At 55.4% G+C, this 17,550-nt stretch overlaps 2 protein-coding genes across 3 annotated transcripts in view; one reads left to right on the top strand and one right to left on the bottom strand.

The window, feature by feature from the left end:
* Nucleotides 1-7,309: 7,309 nt before the first annotated feature.
* LOC114682220 (cytochrome P450 2W1) lies at nucleotides 7,310-13,946 on the top strand. Of its 2 annotated transcripts, XM_028856023.2 has the most exons (9): nucleotides 7,311-7,558; nucleotides 8,500-8,662; nucleotides 8,897-9,046; nucleotides 9,121-9,278; nucleotides 10,930-11,103; nucleotides 11,452-11,590; nucleotides 11,680-11,864; nucleotides 12,034-12,175; nucleotides 12,288-13,946. In XM_028856023.2, exons 1-9 carry the CDS (start codon nucleotides 7,376-7,378, stop codon nucleotides 12,473-12,475), a joined length of 1,482 nt encoding a protein of 493 aa, XP_028711856.2. In that variant the 5' UTR covers nucleotides 7,311-7,375; the 3' UTR covers nucleotides 12,476-13,946. The 2 variants fall into 2 exon arrangements, with proteins under 2 accessions (XP_037054346.1, XP_028711856.2); XM_037198451.1 differs by having other exon boundaries at nucleotides 7,310-7,558; nucleotides 12,034-13,946.
* Nucleotides 13,947-15,251: 1,305 nt separating this feature from the next.
* Nucleotides 15,252-17,550, bottom strand: part of C23H7orf50 (chromosome 23 C7orf50 homolog) — a 107,872-nt gene continuing 105,573 nt past the window's right edge. The window contains exon 5 of the mRNA XM_037198450.1: nucleotides 15,252-16,366. Within this exon, the coding sequence (XP_037054345.1) occupies nucleotides 16,181-16,366 (186 nt within the window). The 3' untranslated portion in view covers nucleotides 15,252-16,180. The remainder of the gene's footprint in view (nucleotides 16,367-17,550) is intronic.

Raw genomic sequence — 17,550 nt, 5'->3', positions numbered from 1 at the left:
TTCAGAAGGGGCCATCAGGTCCTGGGGTGGGTGTGGGTGGGACTGTGCCACATGGCTTTGGAAGGAATGTTCTGTGGTAATGGGATGCAGTCTACTGACTTGTTATGGCAGTAACGCCTGTCCCCAGAACCCCTGCTTTTCAGCTGGGGGATGGGGAAGACCACTTGCTCCTTGCCTCCAAGCTCACAGCTCACTGGCTGTGATTGTGGGATGCTGTCCATCATTCCATCACAGCCACAAATGTCACACAACCATCCAGACCCTGGCAGTGAGCAGGAGGAGCATCCGTGGGCTCATAGCGGCTCGGGGGCGGGGCAGCTCTCTCCCTCTACAGTCCTCTGACAGACCCCAACCCCACTAATACTTCCAGTGTTGGGTAGAAGAAGCAGTTCCCCGGGGCTTGGCCAGCAGAGCCCACCCCAGAGCCCACCCTCTTCCACTTGGCTGGGCCCCCCTCCAAAGCCGTCCATTGGTCTCCTTGCTGGATTCCATGCTGGATTCCTGTGGGGGAGGCTGGATTTAGCTTCGGCTGTCCAGACCGATGGACTGCCTTGCAGAGGGGTACCACCTCCCTATCCAAACCTCCAGAAAGCCCATTCCAAGTCTAGTTCAGCTTACCTCTCAAGAAGGGGCCTGGGCGGGGCTGGAGAGAGGGCTCAGAGGTTAAGAGCACCGACTGCTCTTCCAGAGGTCCTGAGTTCAATTCCCAGCACCCACATGGTGGCTCACTACCATCTGTAATGAGATCTGGCGCCCTCTTCTGTATACATAATAAATAAACAAATAAATAGATAGATAGATAGATAGATAGATAGATAGATAGATAGATAGATAAGCAAATAAATAAGTAAATAAAAAGAAGGGGCCTGGGGAGGCGGCTCAGCAGGCAAGAGCACTTGCTGTACAAGCATGAGGACCCGAGTTCAAATCCCCAGAGCCTACAAAAAAATAAAAAATAAAATAAGAAATGCCAGACCGGGTGGCACAGGCCTAGAAGCCCAGCACTAAGGAGTTGGGCTAGCTGGCTGCCAGCTTAGCTCCAGGGTCAGCAAACACCCTGTCACAAGGGGGTAAGTGGACAGTGCTAAAACAGGACACCTGGCATCCTCTTCTGGTTTCCACACGTGCATGGGGTACACACATATACATGTATGTGCACATATAACACACATACACACACACACACACAGAGTGGGGGTGGGGGACTCCAGAAGGAAAACTGTACTTTGTCCTTGTCATAGAAACACCTCTTCTCCACCTTTTCCATGCCTGGGACCAGGGGCCACACACTGAGTTACTCATTAATTTTTTTTTCTTTTTTGAGCTGTGAACAATGGTGGCTTTTATGACTCAGCAAGCAGCCCTTTCTGCTTGAAATGAAAGGACATCTCTGTCCCTGAGGTGGCAGGACCTCTGTCAGGCAGCTCTGAAGAACCAAAAAAGCAGCAGAGGCTGGCGTTGGGGCCGTGACGGCAAGCTTTTCACCCGCCATTCCTGGGAAACGGCTACTGCCTTGTGGGAGCTTTGTTGTTTTTGTTGTTTGTTTTGGGTTTTGTTTTGTTTTAAGACAGGGTCTCGCTATGCAGCTCTGGCTGGCCTCAAACTCATTGAGAGCCTGCCTCCTGACTGCTGGGCTTCTAAGTGTTGCGATCGAAGATGTGTACCACCACACCCAGCTGTTCAGCTGAGGGAGGTGTGTGTGTGTGTGTGTGTGCGTGCGTGGGGGGGGGGGGGGGGGGGGGGGCCCGCAGTGCAGGGCGGTGTGGTGGGTGGTGTCTTCGTGGAGTGCAGTGGTGTGGTTGTTGTGTGGGGGGGGTGGTGTGGCATGTGGTGGCGAGTAGGCACGTGTGCAGCGTTACGATATCGAGGGTGGTGGGGACAGTCGGGATGGTGCAGTAAGATCTAGTCTGTGCTGTGTCTGTGTATAAATAGCTTTTGTATGATGTGGATCTGTCTGTTGAGTTGTGTGTGTGTGTGTGTGTGTGTGTGTGGTGGGATACACCTGCATGTGCACATATGGAGGCCAGAACAGGATGTCAAGCGTCTTCTTCCACATGGGTTTGAGGTGGGGTCTCTCTCGGAACTGGAAGCTCACCACCTTTGGCAAAGCTGGCTGGTCAACAGGCTCTCCAGATCTCACAGTCTGTGTACCCCCAGGGCTGGGGTTACTGACCTGCACAGCCATGCCTGGCTTTTTATGTGGATGCTGGCGATTTGAAGTCCAGGCCTCACGATTGTGCAGCAAGCACCCTTACTTACGAAGCCATCTCCCTATCTTTTGAGACAGAGTCTCTTACTGGCCCTGGGGCACCCCAGTTCAGGAGACTGGCTAGCCAGTAAACCCTAGGGATCTTCTAGTCTCTGACTGCTCGTCACCAGGAATACTCGTGTATCAACCATCCAGCTTTTGTATGGATGCTGGGGGATCTAAACCCAGGTCCTCAAGCTTGCACAAGTACTTTTACCATTGAAGCCATCTGTCCAGCCCTGAGATTTGTGTGTGTGTGTGTGTGTGTGTGTGTGTATTATATATATATATATATAATATATATATGTGTATATATATATATTATATATATATATATAATTTTCAGTTTATGTATCTGACAAGTGGCAAAAGAACTCCCAGCTTTGACCCGATGCCCTACTACAACCAACCCACTCAGGCTGATGACAGCCGCATGGGTATGTCCTGGGATTGTTGGTGTTCTACACCTAGGTTCTACCAGGCCACCTAGGCTTCCTCCCAGCATGGCACTAAGGCCTAAAAGCTGGGTGGGAACTATATCTCTTTATGACCTAGCCTGCGGAGTGCTATAGTATCCCCCACAGCGCCTCTAGATCTAAGGGTGGGAAATACAGGCCCCTTCTGACAGAAAGAGAGCAACATTGCATTACATGAAGGACATATGATCGAGAGCATCTGTGTGGCCATCTTTGGTGGGTGCTCACCCACCTCCACATCAGGTCAAGGCCAGATGTAACCTGAACTGTCCAATCAAGCTCTGCATACAGGGATTGCTCGGGGCATCTGTCAGCCTGGCCCCAAGGAAGTCTGATGAGAACAGACCCTTGGAGGATTGAGTAACCATGCTGGAGACTGTTGGCGCCACACCTTTGCAGGGCGTGGGGGAAATTCCATAAAAATGTAAAAAGGGAACAGCCCGGGGCTGGGGATGGAGCTTAGTAAAAGTAAGATTTAATCCCCAGCACTGAAAAAAAAAAGCACAGCTACCAGACATGATGGTGTACACCGACAAGGCCAGGCAGCACTCTGTGGGAGGAGTCGGGAGGAGGAGTCAATGGTCAACCCGGCTATGTGCTACACACAGACTGTCTCAAAAAACTCAAAAAAAAAAAAAAAAAAGTGGGGATATAATTCAGTAGTAGAGTGTTAGGTCTCAAACCCCGGACAAACTGAGGTGCCTATTTAACATAACAAACAGACCTGGCCACCAAGTTTCCCAGCATCTCTCAGTCCCTACTTGTTACAGGGTATATGGCTGGCATACCCCTCCCCCTACCCTAAACTTCTCCAACCCAGGGACTGGGCTGTCCTTCCCCCAGCTGCCCTTCCCTATATAATCCAGCCATTTTGGTTACCCGGCTCTTTTGTCTGCCCTTTACTCTCCTGTCTCTCCCCTGTCTTCTCAACCCCCCTCCTCACAAGGCCCAGCTCAGGGTCATGTCCACTCTGGACTCTTCCAGACGTCCCTGCCTCTGGCTATGCTCTCTCATACCTACAGTAAACCTCCACTTTACCTAGGAGAAGTCATATCCTTCCTTTTTCTCCTTCCTTCCTTCCTTCCTTCCTTCCTTCCTTCCTTCCTTTCTTCCTTCCTTCCTTCCTTTCTTTCTTTTTTTTTTTTCATTCATAGAGCACCTGCCTAGAATCCCCCAGTGAGGGGCTGGGGTGTGGCTCAGTGGCAGAGCACCTGCCTAGAATCCCCCAGTGAGGGGCTGGGGTATGGCTCAGTGGTAGAGCATCTGCCTAGAATCCCCCAGTGAGGGGCTGGGTGTGGCTCAGTGGTAGAGCCCTTGTCTAGCAAGGCCTTGGGTTTGATTCTCAGCACCACAAGAAATAATAACGAGGGCTGGAGAGATGGCTCAGAGGTCCTGAGTTCAATTCCCAGCAACCACATGGTGGCTCACAATCATCTGTAATGAGATCTGGTGCCCTCTTCTGGCCTGCAGACATACATGCAGACAGAACATTGTATGCATAATAAATAAATAAATCTTTTTTAAAAAAAAAAAAAAGAAAGAAAGAAATAATAACGAACCCCCACACCTTCACGCAGGCATCCCTTTGCTCAGAATCTACTTCGCAACATCTCTTGCAGGTGTGCACAGAGCAAGTCTTACTATACGGGACGAGCCAGCCCAGAGCTCATGATCCTTCTGCCTTAGCCGCCCCTGTGCTGGGCACACAGGTATGCCCACCTCCCTCTGCTTTACCCTCATATCTTTAGCAGATTGGTTTGTGACTGCTTAGGGCTAGGAACAACATGAACATTCACACCCACCACGCCCAAAACAGCAAAGGAGGCCCGTGTCTAATTCAGGGTACACAGTCGTGTTAAAAATAGCATTAAGCAATGTATGATGGATGTATGGTGAGGGACACACTGGGCTTGGGGAAACTGTAGGGTGACGGATACTTGCTAGTGTAATTGTGGCAATGGCCCAGACACATGCCAAAACTCATCAGAATCTGTTTAATATTTTTCTTTTGTTCTCAGCTCTGGTGGATGGAGCCCTGAGCCTGGCACATGCTCAGTGAGTGATCTGCTAAGCTGTACCTCTCTGCAGAGTAGACTGTGTGCACTACGCATGTGGTTTTGTAAATGTTGATAACATTGTAAGTGTTTTATCCCCATATCCACATAAAAGCCGGGCAGAAAGCACGTCGTACACACTTGTGATCACAGCGCTGAGGAGGCAGAGAGGAAAGAACCCCTGAGGGCTCGCTGGGCAGCCAGCCTAGCAGAATTGGTGAACTCCAGGCCTGTGAGAGATCCTGTCTGCATAAACAAGGTGGGGCTGGGGAGATGGCTGAGAGAGTAAAATGCTTGATGTGCAAGTTTGAGGATTCCCAGATCCTAGGTAAAAGAGGATGTGGTATCGTCCATGTCTGCAGTCCCCGGCGCCCCTTACAGCAAGATGGCAGGTGAGGAGAGGAGAAATCCCTGAAGCCCTTGGGCCGGCTAGTGTGTCCCAGGCAGCTGCAAACAAGAGACCGTCTCCAACAAGGCAGAAGGTGAGAACGGACACCAGAGGTCATCCTATGACGTCTACACACATGCTGTGGCATATGTGTGCACTCACACACGAACATGCACATATGGACACATGACACACACACATACACACACACACACACACACACACAGAATCTTTTAACTGGTCATGGTGCACAATAGTAATCTAAGTCCTAGTGAAGAAGAGGCTGGAGGATTAGGAGTTCAAAGTCAGCCTCAGTTACATAGAATTTAAGGCCAGTTTGAGCTACGTGAGATGTGAGACCCTTTATCAAATAAACAACAATAAAAATCCTTCCCCCAAATAGCCCTCAAGGTAACTGGGCAGTATTGCCTGTAACCCCAGCCCTCAGGAGGAAGAAGCAGGAGGATTTGGGCCACACCAGTCACAGCACACGCATGGACGCTGCAGCCTTTTCCTAGGGCCCCAGGGAGGAGCTGTCCATCGATGCCTGGACATCAGACTACTTCACTCACCCAGGCAACTTTGGGGTGGGCTCTGCTGCAGCCATAGGGACTCTTAAGTTGGCAGGTGAGCTCATGCCTGCTCCTGGAGGGGCTGCAGACTCCAGCCCTGATCACCCTGACACCTCTCCTGTCCCAGCCTGTCTGGGTTCTCGACACCTCCCTCCACACCACGTTGCCCCCGACAGCCAGGCAAATCTCAGCTCACTAGCTGCGGTACAGACCCCACAGAACACCAACTGCCTTGACTTCACCCAGCCATCCAATGCATATCCAATAGCAAACGGAATCCCACCAGTCCTGCCCTGGAATTGTGTTGGCAGGATCCTTCTGGTCCCTCCGCCACTGATTTCCACGGCTTTGACTCCTGGCCAAGGCTGGCACAGGGAGAGTGCTCCATAAATGCTTCCTGCAGCAATGATGTAGATTTCCCTGGCTGGGAAGGATCCCCAGCTTGGATGCCCAGTAAGTGGCCTTGGTAGCAGTTGGTTGAAGCATGGCCCAGACATCCACGGTGATGACAAGGAGCTGTCCCAGCCCAGGCTCATTCTGTTCCAGGGAATCGAGGTGCTAGGTTCCCAGTGCAAGTGAGATACAGTCTAGGCTGGGCTTTGCTCCACAGGCAATCCAGGGGAGCAAGACCTGGGTGCAGGGAGTGGGGGTGACTTCTGCCTCTGCTTCAGCTCAGCATTTGTGCAGGGCGTGGATGACACCCCAGGGCACAGCCCCACGGTGAGGGGCCCTGCTGGAGTGTGTGGAGGGGGAACAGGACTCCAGGGGCCTCATGTTGAGGCAGGCTGCGGGAAGCAGCCCAGCTACTTCTGGTGCCAACAGCCGCCCGCCCCGCACAGCCCTTTCTCACGGGGACACCTCCTCCCCAGTGAGGCCACCGGGGTTTAAGAGACAGGATTAGGGCCCAGACAGCTGGGGCTGTAAACCTGGCCACCTGCTGTGTCTGTACACAGTCTGCTAGATGGCCCCTCAGTGTCTGGGTGGCCCTGCCCCTTTCTCCAGGTTGCTGGGGCGAGTGCCCTCGACTTCAGGAGACACTGGCTGCTTCTGAAGGCCGTGGGCTTTGAGGCCCTTGATGGCTACACAGGGCACTCAGTGTTAGATAGAGGCCCTGCACCTGCTGGGCTCTAGGGTCCTGCTTCTGACGGATCTAATCTGAGGACACAGGGGGCTCTTCCCTTCAGGATGAAGAACCAGTCCCCAAAGCCACAAGTTCCGCTTTGATGGGAAGACCATGTAGAACTAACAGGTTCCCAGAGAATTGGGGACAGAAGAGACAATGGGCTCCAGCCATGTCACTGAAAACCTGGGGGCACATGGAAGGGTATGGATATCCTGGAAGCCTGACCCCAGAGGGTCCGGGCTTGGACAACCTGTGACCACAAAGCCTCGGCCCTGCACCTCCTACAGAGGTTCTTTCAGCCCCAACCCAGGCTCCCTGCCACAGAGGCGACCCCACATTCCACAAAGCCTGTAGCTTTAAGCCTCCTGATGGGCTGGCCCCTGCAAACTGCTCGTTCCACATTCTCAGGGTAGTGGGGTGGGTGGGGTGCCGGCACGCCCTGGGGAGGATGGCTATAAGGCACAGGGATCACAGGGCCCCTGGAGAGCTGAGGGTTTGCTATCCAGCTGTTCACATGGCTCTGCTGCTCCTGGGTGTCTGGGGCGTCTTGCTGCTCCTGGGGCTGTGGGGGCTGCTCCGGGGCTATGCCCGAGACCCCTCCCTGGCCCCTCGGTGGCCCCCTGGGCCTCGCCCTCTGCCGTTCCTGGGGAACCTGCATTTGCTGGGTGTGACCCAACAGGACCGGGCACTGATGGAGGTAGGGTGGGCAGTCCTATGTCATTTCATAGCCTGGACGGTGTCCGCGTCCCAGCTCTGACAAGGGAAGCCAGTGGGGGGATACAGGAGGCCAGAGGCTCGTCCTGAGGGAGCAGATGTAGGAAGGAAGAGGTGACCTAGGCTGGGGATGTAGCTCATTGTAGTGTGCATATTTAGCATGCACAAGGGCCTGCTTCTATCCCAGCATCGCAAATACAAATAAAGAAAATAGACACAGGCAGGAAGTGCAGCCCAGGGTTACGGCTCAGGAGTGGTGGGCAGGGAGGGCTCTGTGAGGCGTGTGTGTGTGTGTGTGTGGGGGGGGAGCCTGCGTGGGACAGTGAGGAAGAAGCTGGCAGATCTGTCTAGAAGTGACCGAAATGGGCATGGCTGCAGATCATGCAGCAGTGCACTTGTCTGGGGAGGCGGGGAGGGGTGTTCCTGGGGTGTGACTTCTCCCAAGGACCCAGAGGTGAGGGGAAGCTGGTTGCACTGCCTCTAGCCAGGGCTGACTGACTCGGTGGGGTGGAGGTCCTTGAACTTTGTCTGGGGAACTCTTGTTTGCCGAGAAGTCCACACGGCCACAGACCTGACTTGAAGTGGCTCTGCCCTCGCCTTTCCTAGGATGGATCAGGCTAGACTCCACGTGGCTTCAGGAACTAGGTTCAGGGGCTCAGGCCCTCCTTCAGGCCTGATTCTGGGAATCAGATATGAGGCAGGCCCAGCCACGGCTCTTGGTGAGACCCACACAAATTCAACTCCTGCTTTCCCATTTTCAATTTCTTTTTGTCTTTGAAATGATGAGATGGCAGTCTGACCAGCGTCCCTCCTGGGGAGACCGGAGGGGCTCTTGAGGTGGTCTACCATACTGCTGTCCTGCTAACCCCAGCTCTTGGAGGGTGGGTGGGGGCTGCCTGTCTGATGCCCGTCTGTCCCTACCAGCTCTCAGAACGCTACGGGCCAGTGTTCACAGTCCACCTGGGATCTCAGAAGACTGTGGTGTTGTCAGGCTATGAGGTGGTGAAGGAGGCCCTGGTTGGGACCAGGCAGGAGCTGGCCGACAGACCCCCAATCCCCATCTTCCAGCACATCCAGCGAGGTGGGGGTAGGTGGGCGCTGAGATTCCCCGATAGGTGGAATGGGGCTTGGCCTCTTGGGGCTGGTGCTGGGGAGGGACAGGATCAGTCCATTACAAGCCCAAAGAGGTATGACCAAGGGTAACCTCTGAATGGGAGGGGCCTGGAGTTGAGCCTGGGGCTCCCAGTTGGGCCCCCTGATCCCCGCATACATCATCAGGATGGGGCGTGGCTGGCACTCATGGCTCATGTCTACCCAACAGGCATCTTCTTTTCTTCTGGAGCTCACTGGAGGGCGGCCCGCCAATTCACGGTGCGCACGCTGCACAGCCTGGGTGTGCGACAACCACCCATGGTGGGCAAGGTGCTGCAGGAGCTGGCCTGCCTTGAGAGGCAGCTGGACAGCTATGGAGGTGAGTGGGGGAGCGGAATGCCCTTCCCTGGCATCCCTGCCCACCTGAGGCCTGTCTTCCTCCCCGACCTCTAGGCCAGCCCTTCCCCTTGGCCCTGCTGGGCTGGGCACCCTGCAATGTCACCTTCACACTCCTCTTCGGCCAGCGCTTTGACTACCAGGACCCTGTGTTCGTGTCCCTGCTGAGTCTCATCGACCAGGTCATGGTCCTGTTGGGCTCGCCTGGCATACAGGTGAGAGGCCGCCACTCCACAGGGAATTGAGCCCCTGCTGAACTTGGGTGTGGGGGCCAGCTCTGGACCCCGAGGCCGGGGCTGGCTGGCACCCTACACTCTTCTCGTTTCCGCTGCTGTCAGCCTTCACCCTTTGAACAGGAGCCCCGGGGCTGGGGACGTGGCTTCATTGGTAGAGCATTTGCCTAGCATGCACGAAGTCCTGGGTTCCATCCCGAGCACCACACAAGCGGAGCACCTATAATCCCAGCACTCTGGAGCTGGAGTCAGGAGGATTGTAAATTCAAGGTCATCCTTGGCTACATAGTGAGTCCGAGGGCAGCCAAAGCAACACGAGACCTGTTTCAAAAGAGAAAATAAACACTAAATGAACAAGGGATGTGTGACATTGGCCACTGGTTGGCATGTTTTGCATGGGAACCAAGCCCAATGCTCTTTGGCAGATGGGACATCCTCATACCCCTACAGCAATAGATACTGCTGATAAAGGTGGGGGGGGACTTTCACAGTATTGTGGGACCCATGTCCTACAGGTCCCTCACACCCAAGCACCTTTTATTCATTTATTTAAATTTTATTTTATGTGCATTGGTGTGAGGGTGTCAGGTCCCCTGGAACTGGAGTTATAGTCAATTGTACGTTGCCAAGTGGTGCTGGGAATTGAACCTAGGTCCTCTAGAACAGCAGTCAGTGCTCTTAACCATTGAACCATTTCTCTAGCCCCTTTTGTTTATTTTTTTTGAGAGAGGATCTCTCTCTATAGTTCTGGTTGTCCTGGAACTCTCTAGAGATCAGGCTGGCTTTGAACTCACATAGATCTACCTGTCTCTGCCTCCTGAGTGCTGGGATTAAAGGTGTTCTTGACCACACGCTCCTCATCACAGAAATCACAAAAATCAGCCCTTCCTATGTCCAGTGCTCTGAAGTTTAGAGTCCTGGTTTAGGGCCACCGTGTTCCTAACTGAAGCCTGGGCACTCGGCACCCAGCACCTAGCCCTTACAGTTGGGTTCTGGCTCAGGATGAGGCCCCATGGGGCTGAGGAGGAGCAGCCACTGTGGTGAGCAAGCTTGGGATTCCCACCCACGTGGTCAGAGCAAGCGGTGAGCTCAACCTCAGAGCACTCCCTGGGGGATGGAGGAGGTGGGGTCCCCCCCATAGCTCGGGCAGGAGGAATGGTCCTCATCACTTTACAGCAATAGGTGACATTTCCCACCAGCAATTGCCAAGGTAGGAGCAGCTGGAATTCTGAATACCTACCGGCACCAGATCCACTCTACTGTAAGCCGAATGTTGTCCCTCCCCAAGACCCGTGAGCCCCATAGCTGTGACTCCCTCTCCATGGTAGCCATCCCTCCTCTGCCCTTCCCGCCCAGCGATGATAGAAAGGGACTAGGGCCCTAGGCAGCCATTACTCTTGCTCTTGACAGAGCCATCCAAGTACATCAGGTCAGCTGGCTCCTTCCTGAATACCCCGAGATTCCCTCCTGGCCCCTGGATTTCCCAGAGGGTGGCAAGCCTCCAGTACTGCCGGTCTGGTGCCCTCTTGTGGCCAGAGGCGGCATTGCCCGATGCACCTGCTGATGGATCGGCTTGCTCACAGGAACCGCACGTCATCTCACCTCTACCCCACCCCCTGTCCCGCCCACTCAGCTATTCAACACCTTCCCCCGCCTCGGGGCTCTGCTGCGGTTGCACAGGCCTGTCTTGAGCAAGATCGAGGAGGTGCGCGCCATCCTGAGAACCCTCCTGGAGGCGCACAGACCACCCTCGCCCAGTGGCGGCCCCGTGCGGAGTTACCTGGAGGCTCTGCTTCAGCAGGGCCAGGTGTGCACAGGGACAGGGCTTCCCCGAGGCCCGTCAGGGGTTTAGCGGCCCCAGCTCAGGGGAGGGGAACTGCCGAGGGCTCTTTCCCATCTGCTGGGGACCTCTGGGAGTCTCAACCTCCTTCTCCGTGAGATTGGCCCCTCAAATTACCTGGAATGGGCACAGGGGTTGGGTGGACCCTCAGTAAACGCCATTTTACACCCCCTCCCATCCCTCCTATCCCTCCACCCCCACCCTCGCCAAGCCTGACTTCTACCCATTCTCCTCTGGGGTCTAGGACTGGGTGGACCCACAGGTTGGGGTTGGATCATAGAGCTTCGAGCCTAGTTCTAATCATCTGCCCTGCAGGAAGATGACCCCGAGGACATGTTTGACGAGGCCAATGTCCTGGCCTGCACACTGGACATGGTCATGGCTGGGACGGAGACCACGGCGGCCACGCTGCAGTGGGCAGTCTTCCTAATGGTTAAGCACCCACACGTGCAGGGTGAGAGTCACCCCCCGGTAGGTAGGGGGTTGGAACCCTTAGGGGTCAGGGATGGGGCTTCACCCATGCAGTGCCACCCTCTGGCCCAGGCCGCGTGCAGGAGGAGCTGGACCGAGTGCTGGGCCCCAGGCAGCTACCGCGGCCCGAGGACCAGCGGGCACTGCCCTACACCAATGCAGTGCTGCATGAGACGCAGCGGTACATCACACTCCTGCCCCATGTGCCCCGCTGCACAGCTGCTGACATCCGGCTGAGGGGCTACCTGCTTCCCAAGGTGGGGTCCTACTTACCCCTTCCCTCTGATGGGGTGGACAGGGGACTTCCTGGGTCTCACATTCGCCTGTGGTATAGGTGCGAGGCAGGAACTCCCCCCCAGGTGGCGCTCTACCCCTTCCCCTCCCTCTAAGACGAACAGCCTACCCTGGGACCCCTCTACCCCGCAGGGCACCCCTGTGATACCTCTGCTGACCTCAGTGCTCCTGGACAAGACGCAATGGGCGACCCCAAGCCAGTTCAACCCACAGCACTTCCTGGACGCTGACGGGCGCTTCGTGAAGCGGGGCGCCTTCCTGCCTTTCTCCACCGGTAACTTGCTGGCCCTCAGCCTTCAGGGAGTGCCTTCACCGGCTCTTGCTTTCTCCTCTCCTCTCCAAAAGCAGGCCTGGCATCCTACATGGTGCCTTGGTTTCTCTTACAGGCCGCCGGGTCTGCGTTGGAAAGAGCCTGGCCAAGACAGAGCTCTTCCTGCTGTTTGCCGGCCTCCTCAAGCGGTACCATCTGCTGCCCCCGCCCGGTCTCAGCCCCGCAGACCTGGATCTGCGGCCTGCCCCAGCCTTCACCATGCGGCCACCTGCCCAGACCTTGTGTGCGGTGCCTAGATCCTAGGGTGCTCACACACTGGAAAACTACCAGAGCCTAGCCTACCTCTCCCTCGGGGCACATTGCGGGCAATGGTGCAGTTGGAACATCCCTAGCCATGAATGATGGGCAGACAGTGCCAACTGTCCCTCTGAGTACCCCAGTTTTTATGTCACAGTGTACAGTGAAGCCAGACTGCCCACCTCTGTCCACTGAAGGCTGGAAGCTGGCCTTTCTTCTGGGCATCATGAGGGGGGTGCAGATATACCCCCTGGCCAGCCTAGCAGCTCTACCTTGACCTGATACGGTGCTTCCCGGCTCCTATACCCCGAACACTACAGACTGTTTTCCACTCCGGTCCCCAAGGCAGCCAAATCCCCGGAGCACGGACTCAGTCCCAGGCACTTCATGGACCTTTCCCACCAGACTCTACCACTGGCTCCGCACCAGGCCATGGGGTCCCCATACCCAGATGCCTGGCCTACAGCTCTTCCACAGGCCCCAGCGTACCCTTCTAGCTCTCTACCTGGACAGAGTCCGCCTAATTTGGGGTGCTTCACCTTTGACTGGAACCAAGGGAACCCCAGGGGATGCCTGAGCTTGACCATAGGTGACATTTCGTCCCCTTCTGCCTCTTCTGCTGTGAAGACTGACACTCCGTGGTCACCTGGGTCAAGAATCCTTGGTGAAAAAGAGCCTCCTCTCCCAGCTGATCTCCTGGGAACCTCCCTCCTGGGTTCCTGAAGCCAGTTCGCACTGACAGTGAGGATCCCGCCACATTTCCCTTTTTGACTTGGCCACCAGGGGGCCCAGAGCTATGGTTCTTGATCCTCCCAGCTGCTCTCTCCCTCCCTTCTCTGTGTTGTTTATATTCCTTGTTTCCAGTGTGCTCACTCAAGGCTTTGGGATGCTGAGCCTGACAAGCCTGCTGCGCATGTCTATTACGACAACATGCCAACTCCAGCAGGGTCTTCCTCAGTAGCATCCCTGTGGCCCTTGGTACGGCCGCAGACAGCACAAGACTTCCCCAGGTGGGGAGGGAGGGCAGAGCTAGATGCCACCAGGAGTGGCAAGAGCCAGCTGGACTGCATGTAAGACCCCGATCATGTGACACTCGGGTCCCTTCTGGCACCAAGAGTCTGGTGGTGGTGGTGAGGGACACGAATGAGCCCCCTTGGGCTCCGGTGTCACACTGCTTTGGTGGTAGCCCTAGCCAGGGCTTTACAGTAATTCAATCAGAAGTGACAGAAGTGTCTCAGGGATGCAGGGCAAGGCTGAGGACAGGGCTTTGTAGGTGAGGTCAGGTGCCCGAGACCCATGACCCAGGAAGGGGCCCATGCTTTCTTTGTCTGCCTCTCTCCCCACAGGAATGCAGTATTCTGCCACTGAGCCCGAGTGCTAGGGACCTGAGACAAGCCTATGGCTTTTGTTTCCTTTTTTCAGAGGGTTTCTCCGTGTAGCCCTGGCTGTCCTGGAACTCACTGTGCAGCCCAGGCTGACCTCAAACTCACAGATCTGCCTGCCTCTGCCTCCCGAGGGCTGGAACGAAAGGCGTTTTTCATCACCACCCAGCTCCATCTTAACACTTTAACAAGCCCCAGGGACAGCTCAGCTCTGCTCCACTCAAGTGAGCTGGTAGTTCGAAGCCCAGGGGCTGCCCCAGTGTGCATCCTCTCTTCTGCCTTGTGGCATCTTGTTCCAGGCAGGAGGGCAGTGAGAGGATGTGCCTTAGGCTTGCGGATGCAGGGACTACTGCCCTCTAGCGGCAGTTGGATCTGAAAGCACTGCTCACGTAGGAACCGTGGCTGCTCTCACTGGCTCAGGATGCTGTTGAACACTTGGGCCTCTGGGCAGCTGAGGGAAGCCTGGCTTCAGCCCAGCTGGCTCTGGCTGGCCATGTCCTCACTGTGACGCATGTCCTGTCCACTTGGAGCTGGGAGTGGGTGGTGGAACTCTGTCCTCTTGGACCAGGGAAGCTGTCACCACCCAAAGGAGACCCTTGAGGGACTGGGCCTGTTAACATTCCATGGAGGGGACGGAAACGGAGGGTGGGAGGGTCACCTGATCCAGCTGAGATCCCAGCCCCCATTCCCTTCTGCCTTTTCAACTGTGGGCTGCAACCCTATCTCAACAATACTTGGCAAGTCAGACATTTCTGTGCAACGCTCAAAAATTACAAGGAAAATGTGTAGTCTGTGGTGGTGGTGGTGGTGGTGGTGGTGGTGGTGGTGGTGGCGGTGGCGGCGGTGGCGAACACTTTTAATCCTAGCACTTGGGAGGCAGATGGATCTCTGAGTTTGAGGACAGCCTGGTCTATAGAGCCAGTTCCACGACAGCCAGGGCTACACAGAGAAACTTTGTCTAGAAAAACAAAGATAAATAAATTGATAGATGGAGAAAACATGTAACAAATCCTAGAAGGTGTCACACATGCAACTCCCTTACAGCCTTGGTTCTGAACACACACGCATGCTCAGAACCACTGTGCATGCCCTCCTGCCACATAATATGCAACCTGAAACACCCTGGCTCAGGGCCAGATGTTACCTGGCTTGCCAGATGTTTATTTTTTTTGTTTTTCCAAGACAGGGTTTCTGTGTGGTCCTGGCTGTCCTGGACCTTACTCTGTAGACCAGGCTGGTCTCCAATTCAGAGATCCCCCTGCCCCTGCCTCCTGAGAGCTGGGTTAAAGAGTCTCAGGGCTCGAGACAGTTTACGGAAACAGGCTTTCAGTGTTTTCTGTTCTGTCCCCCTCAGCAACAAGGCCTCACACCTGTGGACTATGCTGCATTAGACGGTCATAAATATGCAAATTTGTCTTAATCGTTAATAAATGGCAAAGTTATATGTATTCAGAATTGCTTTAAAATAAATTTCTTATGATCTAGTATATAATATTTGATCTATAAACCTCTTTTATATACCTCTATACCCAGGGGTGTGTAAAAGTCACTCTGAGGCAAAGGGGTTGTGAGTGAGGAGTTCTGGAAGCTGTGAGCTGGACAGCCCAGGAGGCAGAAGGCAGACACCCATGGCACCCACGCAGACCCCAGTGAACTCACTGCTCACTGAGCTGGATTTGCACCAAATCCTCTCTGGCCGGTCAGTGCCTTCCCTACGTGGCATCTATGGATGTTTCTTTATGGTCCCCAGGAAAAGTCACCCAGTGGGAGTCCGGGTATGTGTTCTGATGGTGACATGGGTCCAGACACAAATGCTTAGTCATTCTGTTTCCAACACTGGCTGAGACAATTCAACAAGAAGGAAGTGGACCTAGTTCCTGACACCCAGGGACAGCATGTGGTTGTCAGCAGGGGTCAAGGAGCAGCAGCCTCACGGGCCCCAGGTCTCCACTACAAGCCTGCAGCAGCGGGGTCTCCCTGCAGGCAGGTGAGCTGCATTCAGGCTGCACTGCAGTGGCCGCCAGGGAACCCCAGCTGATGGAGAAAGCCAGCAGGGGCCAGTCTCTGAGATATCATTGATAGAAAAATAGAATCTGTTTACAGCCACGTTAGGGCCACACATGTGGGCGTGGCACCTCGGAGCTGTTTCAGGGAGACCATGTTCCCCTCTCCAGGCACAGGGGCTGCTTATAGGTGGGGGATGGGGATCCTTCCCAGGACTTTGGAGGGAAGTCCTCAAGGCAGATGACCTTCTGGTGACCTGCTTGCTCCCACAGGCGTGCGAGGAGGTAGCCAGAGTGTCCTCAGGACCCAAGGCCGCCGCCTCCCATTAGGAGAGTAGTTGCAGCACCTGCCGAAGGCGCTCCATCTTCCCCAGCCGAGCATCTCGGGCCTCGGGGTCGGCCTCATCGAGCTCCTGCATCAGCGCCTCGGCCTTCTGGACCGTCAGCTCACGGGCACTGCCCTTCAGCCCCTCCAGGTAGTCCAGCAGGGTAGAGAAGTGCTCATCAGGAACCTAGGGGAGAAGAGGGCGGTGTTGAGGGACAGGGCGTGGGGACGCTGAGCAGTGGCAGGCAAGGCGTTCACCCGGGGACCAGCAGCAACGGGGGACGACCTGCGTCGTCCTCACACTGGGGTCTCCCAGCAGAGCTGTGGGTAAGGGACCCCAGACCACCCTGCTGCTAAGAGGCCAGTGTGCTGGCATGATCCTCCTGTGCCTCAGATACTCCCTAATAAACGTTAAAAACTTTTTTTGAGGCATCATCTCCAGCTCAGGCTGGCCTTGAACTCACTAAGCAGCCAAGGATGACCCCAAACGCCTCATCCTTCTCCCTCTCCCACAGCAGCGCTGGGACTGCAGGTGTACACCGCCCCACCCAGGTTATGGGGTCCCAGAGATGGAAGCAGCCAAGGCCTTGTGCCCACCAGGCAAGCACTCTGCCCACTGAGCCCTCGCCCAGCTGTTGACTTCGTTTCCATTTCAAGATCGTCTATTTCAGTGCGCCCACTCGAAGCCCTTACGCAGGGGAGACCCACACAGCAGGTGCAGGCCTGTGCCTGAGGTGGGTGGAACTGCCGGGAGGTGGGTGGAGTTGATGGGCAGGGCCCTCACTGGGTGCCTCCAGATATGGGCGCCCAGCACCCTCAAAGGCACACATGGAGCATCCTACGCCCTGACAGGGCAGTTCCAGCCCCCTAACTTAGCCGTGGGGTTCTGCTTGCAAATTCCATCTCATCCCAAGGAACTAAACCCTGCCTTGAGAAGAGCCCGGCACACCCACACTCTTGCACACAGTGCAGGTGGCACTGAGGACAAGGAAGGGGTCGAGGGTCCTGGCAAACATGGGGGAGGGGTGAGAGAGGACACCACACCGCACGGGACTTCAAGGACAGCCCTCCCAGGCTGCACCTCTATCCTCAGGGGTCCCCATGACCTCCATGTGCACAGTCCCTCTCCTGGCTCCTGCCTGCTGGATCACTTAGGTGGGCTACTCTCTGTGCCAGGTCCCCATCTGTGTGCCTGTCTGCCATGCATAGTCCTTGGAAGACCCAGCCTGTACGCAGGTATCCTGGTTAGGTGCTCATCTGCCATGCAGGAACCTTGCTTAGATGTCCACCTGTGCACGGACCCTGTCACCCAAGTGTCCCATTGTCCATTCAGGGCCCCGTGGACCCTGGCACTTGAATGTCCTACTACCC

Source organism: Peromyscus leucopus, chromosome 23 (assembly GCF_004664715.2).
Source record: "Peromyscus leucopus breed LL Stock chromosome 23, UCI_PerLeu_2.1, whole genome shotgun sequence".
NCBI classification, from domain to species: Eukaryota; Metazoa; Chordata; class Mammalia; order Rodentia; family Cricetidae; genus Peromyscus; species Peromyscus leucopus.
This window is presented reverse-complemented; position numbering and strand designations above follow the sequence as displayed.

Excerpts from the sequence above, each read along its gene's own strand:
- LOC114682220 (XM_037198451.1), top strand. The coding sequence starts at position 7,310 with ATGGCTATAAGGCACAGGGATCACAGGGCCCCTGGAGAGCTGAGGGTT. Across the intron at positions 8,663-8,896 it reads GCACATCCAGCGAGGTGGGG|GCATCTTCTTTTCTTCTGGA; the intron begins GTAGGTGGGCGC and ends TCTACCCAACAG. Across the intron at positions 9,047-9,120 it reads GCAGCTGGACAGCTATGGAG|GCCAGCCCTTCCCCTTGGCC; the intron begins GTGAGTGGGGGA and ends CCCGACCTCTAG.